Here is a 4892-nt window from a genome sequence, read left to right as displayed (position 1 = left end):
TGGCAGGAAAGTTGACATTTTAAACCTTAATAAAAATCGATACGGGACTTTAGAATATCGATACAGTATCGGGAAATGAAATATCGCGATATTTCAGTGTATCGATATTTTCTTACACACCTATTAACTACCTTACAAATTTTTAACAAAAGTTGCAGAGACTAATCACTGGATGAACATCTACAGCTAGGGATTGGAATTGGAATTTTTTATTGTCCCCTGTGGGAAATTTGTCTTGATTTTATTGGTAAACACTTGTAAATAAAAAATGGTCAAACAACACACAAGGAGAAGAAACTCTAGCTCAACAACATCAGTCAACAACACAAGTAAAAGGTACAATATAAGGTATTAGCTGTAAGTTATTGATTAATACATTAATCTCAAGTTAACGATTAATTGTTTGCATCTCTACCTTCAGTCGATTAACTTTTGGGGGGCATCCCAATTCAAGATGGCTGCCACAACCAACCATGGAAAATGCAATCAGATTTACAGATAATAAAGTAAGATTTAGCGGAGCTAAGAGTCGTCTTCAACACATAAATTCATCTCTGGGTTTTTRTTTTTCAATCAGGACGGCACAGAGCAAGACGAGCCGGAGGAGCTGGACTTCATGTTTGACGAAGAGATGGAGCAGATGGACGGACGCCGCAACACCTTCACCGACTGGTCGGACGAGGAGACGGACGGCGAGCTGGACGACCAGGACGTCAACAAGATCCTSATCGTGACGCAGACGCCCCCCTACCTGAGGAAACACCCGGGGGGCGACCGCACGGGGCAGCACACGTCCCGCGCCAAGCTGACCAACGAGCTGGCCAAAGTGATCAACGACGGGCTCTTCTACTACGAGAAGGACCTGTGGGACGACAACTACGAGCCAGAGTATGCCACCATTAAGGTGAGGCTGTCCCTCTGAAACTGGACTGTTTCTAAAAACAAGAAAATACATCCACAAATACATACAGTTTCATCCACACTTGTTAGAGCCACATCTGTTTGTTATATCACACCAGTTAACAAATGATTACTGCTAAATTTCACGTAGTTTTTGTTGTAGTTACTGTTATACATTTGTTGTTGTGAACCTTTTAGTACAGATGTTAAAGTAAAATTTAAAACTGGTACAACAACAGTCAAATGATCATTTTACTGATATATATAAAGACTGCAAAGGCTGAAAAATCCTGAAGTCTGTATGAAACTAGAGGTAGTTTGAGAATTACATTTTTTATGCTTTTTAAGCTCAAAATACAGGGGTTCGTACATGAGATAGTATATACGAATAATTACGGTAACCACATAAATGTTAATTCATGTCTGTAATGAAGACAAGCCCTGCTGGGGATAGAACAGCTTCTATTGTCTTTGTTTACTAAAGAACAAGAGGTGCTGGTCTGTAAACCACAGAAGAAGACACAGTCGACACATCAAAGGGCGATAATAACGGCAGAACAGAAAGACCATCGTGTCGATGGAAAATGGAGACAAATTTTCAGACTGTAAAATGCAGACTCAGTCTAACAGTGGCAGTGAAAACAGGAACAGGAAGTGCACCCACAGGAAGCACAGATGGACGTTGTGACAAAAATAAGTGACTAATCAATCAATCGATAAAATAATCAACAAATTAATCAACTATCAAAGTACAGGCACAGCCCTAACCTATAACGCAATCAGTATTAAACTATAATCGTGTTTCCATCCAGTTGTAGAGTGAATTTTTATCGAACTTTTCAAAATTCGCAAAAAATTACATAAATTTTTGAATCTAGACTGTTTCCATCTAGTTTTCCTCTCGACTGTTTGATGCGAATGAACGAGTCTACGCAACGTGTGATTACGTCAGACGAGGCTACGCAATGCGTGATTATGTCAGACGAGGCTATGCAATGCGTGATTACGTCAGACGAGGCTACGCAACGCGTGATTACGTCAGACGAGGCTATGCAACGCATGATTACATCAGATGAGGCTACGCAGGCTTGATTACGTCAGACGTCAGCGACAAGCTTTGCGGTAGTAAACAGGAAGTGAAACTTGCTAACTAGCAGAGGCTAATCATCTCGGGACAATGGAGCAATTTTTTCGTGAATGCCTTGCTGTTGGGCAAGTTGTAATTATTCTATCTATTCAACTAGTACAAACTATGTTTAACGCTGCCAGGAGACGTAGCGAAATAAAGGGAAATAAACGCAATGTTTTTGCGCGTTCATAATAACATCCGGGACGAGGCAGGAAAGCGGAAACAGCTGAACGTCACGTGAGGTAAATATGCGCTACGTCAGAATTTATTCTGACAACATGTTTCCATCTCCCGTTTTGCTCATTAACTACTTTGTGAATCATCCAAAAACCACCTCAAGCGAGCGTAAACACTTCTTAGCGAATTGAGGAATTTTTTTCGAATTTTGCTGTTTCCATCTGACTTTTTTTCGCAATTTTAATGCGACACTTCTAAATGCGCATCAAAAAGCCTTGATGGAAACACGGTTATTGTGATCATTTTAGGATGAAGTAGTAATAGAAATTGCATTTTTCTTTTAAAAAATAATATCAAAAAAGGTTGTATTTGTTTTAAAAGTAATAATTCTGTCAGAATCTCATACAAGCCAGATGCAACACGCTGTGTGATGTTTCTGCTTGAAGCCCGAGGAGATTTCTTCACCAACAGTTGGAGCCGTTTCTGGATGTGGAAGTGAAACATGGAGCAGAATGCTGGTTTTGTTTGGTTTAGCGGTCATTGTTGCCCCATTSTGTGTTTGTTGTGGTACCTTCACGTATCCACCGGCACATATCCAGCGTGGAACAAAGCTTGCTTGTTTATAAATAGACCTCACATTGCAAGGGCTGGTCCTGAAGGGTGGAGAGGACGGGCTGCAGGRGGCCAGACYAAAGATGAATCCTGAAACACCTGAAGAGACTGGCTGGGATTTAAGACGGAGTGTGAGTTGTTTTTAATAACTGTAAATGACAGGAGGAGCTGCTGGTGGAGGGTGGAAGAAAAACTGCAGTGTTTGTAGGTTCTCAGCCCTGTTGTTCAGGGTGAGCGTGGACGTGAAGCTGCTGCTGCTTTGRTTCCTCAGAACAGTTCAGGTTTCAGGTATGAAGGTGCAGAGAAAGTTGTTGGCAGCTGGGTTTTGCTGCTGCATCTCCATCTCCAAACTGCTGCAGATGAGGTCTGTTGATCCATCCAGTACCGTTTCTTCATTAACGATGAGTTTCTAAACTTTTCAGTTTGACATATCTTTTTGAAATTCAGAAATTTGCCACTGAAAATCTGMGCAAAAATGTGTTTCTGGGTAAAATTAGAACAACAATCTATTTTTTACTAAATGGTTTTCTGAAACTAATCGATGCTCTAGATGTTCCTGTCTTCCCTCACAGCTTCACTGTTTGTCTCGTTTTTACAGCAAGAGGTGGAGAACTTCAAGAAGGTCCACCTGATCAGCCGCGAACAGTTCGACTGTCTGACACCAGAGCCCCCCGTTGACCCCAATCAGGAAGTCCCCCCAGGTCCCCCGCGGCCTCAGCAGAGTAAGGAGGACACAAAAAAACATGGACTTTACAAAAAAACTTCCTTCTCCTTAAAATGTTCATATTTTGATCACATAAGCTGGTTTAATTACAAGACGCCAGTTTGAGAGTTGATGTCTCTGCGGGATGATGTCACTTCTGTTATTTTTCTGTAGAAAGAAGTTAATTTTATATTTTCTGTTACAAAATATATAAATAAATGTATTTGGCACCGCAGGTTTGGCGTGACACTCTTCTAAAATTTTTTTTGTATTTTATTTGAGTTAAAACATAAAAACTGAATACTTTGATTTAGCCATTTTCTAAAAGAGGATTTAAATATTTGGTAAAACTGATGATCTTTCACTCACCTGCTTCACTAGACAGAAGCTCCAACAAGTGAAAAACGGAGTTGATCAGTTTATCAGTTGAGGCTGTTAAATTGACGTTAAATCTTTTATTTAAAGCTTCTTTCTCTTCCCAGTTCCTACAGACGCGTTGGCGAATAAACTCTTTGGCGCCCCCGAGCCCTCCTCCATAGCCCGCTCGCTCCCCACCACCGTGCCTGAGTCGCCCAACTACCGCAGTGCCCGGACGCCCCGCACGCCTCGCACCCCTCACCGCAAGGACCCCGCCATGACGCCGCGCTTCTACCCCGTGGTGAAGGAGAGCCGGCCCGTCGACGCCAAGGTCAGGCAGCCGCAGAGAGGAGGACAGACCTGCTGGTTAGAAATGGTTTCACCAACCGACTTGTCCGGTTTTGTTTTRTTTATTTCAGACCCCCAGGAAGAGGAAGACTCGACACAGCTCAAACCCACCCCTGGAGTGTCACGTGGGCTGGGTGATGGACTCCAGAGAACACCGTTCCCGCACCGCCTCTGTCAGGTCAGACTTGTTACMTCTGTGAACACTGAACTGAGCCGTGCTTCGTGTCAAACAGACTCTAGAAAACTGTTTTTAAAAAGGGTTTCGTCTTAGATTCAAGCTTAAATTGTTAACCTGTTGAGCCCAATGCCCCGGTACCAGGGGCAAAAAAGCTTTTTCCATTTTCTATTTCTTTTAACYTCTTTTMACTTAAKATCTTTAAGTTGAACCTGGACATGTTTGGTATCAAAATAAACCCAAGAATCTTGGCTAAAAGCTCATGGAAACTATTTCTACATTCACCAAACAGAAATGACAGGAGGTTGAATCAGAAAGTAAACAAACTGTACAAAATGGAATTGTTGCAAAATGTTGACATTATATTTTTAAAGCAAGTCAAAGCAGATATCTAAATATGTTGTAAAGTGTGTTGAAAGTTTTTTAACTTGATTTTGAGTGAATCTGATTCAACTGCAGTCAAATATAACTTCTCATTATTTTATTTAATA

At 41.5% G+C, this 4892-nt stretch overlaps 1 protein-coding gene across 3 annotated transcripts in view; it reads left to right on the top strand.

Annotated features, from left to right (window-relative positions):
- larp1 (La ribonucleoprotein 1, translational regulator) overlaps positions 1-4892 on the top strand; it is a gene marked incomplete in the record, with an annotated part of 69611 nt that overhangs the window by 57426 nt on the left and 7293 nt on the right. For all 3 annotated transcript variants that reach the window (XM_014028574.1, XM_014028575.1, XM_014028573.1), the window contains 4 exon segments: positions 578-904; positions 3417-3540; positions 4004-4209; positions 4298-4404. In XM_014028574.1, coding sequence (XP_013884028.1) covers positions 578-904; positions 3417-3540; positions 4004-4209; positions 4298-4404 — 764 coding nt within the window.

The sequence above is a fragment of the Austrofundulus limnaeus genome, unplaced genomic scaffold, assembly GCF_001266775.1.
Source record: "Austrofundulus limnaeus strain Quisiro unplaced genomic scaffold, Austrofundulus_limnaeus-1.0 Scaffold782, whole genome shotgun sequence".
In the NCBI taxonomy this organism is placed as follows: domain Eukaryota; kingdom Metazoa; phylum Chordata; class Actinopteri; order Cyprinodontiformes; family Rivulidae; genus Austrofundulus; species Austrofundulus limnaeus.
Note: the sequence above shows the minus strand (reverse complement) of the source record. Positions and strands in the feature narration are given on the sequence as shown.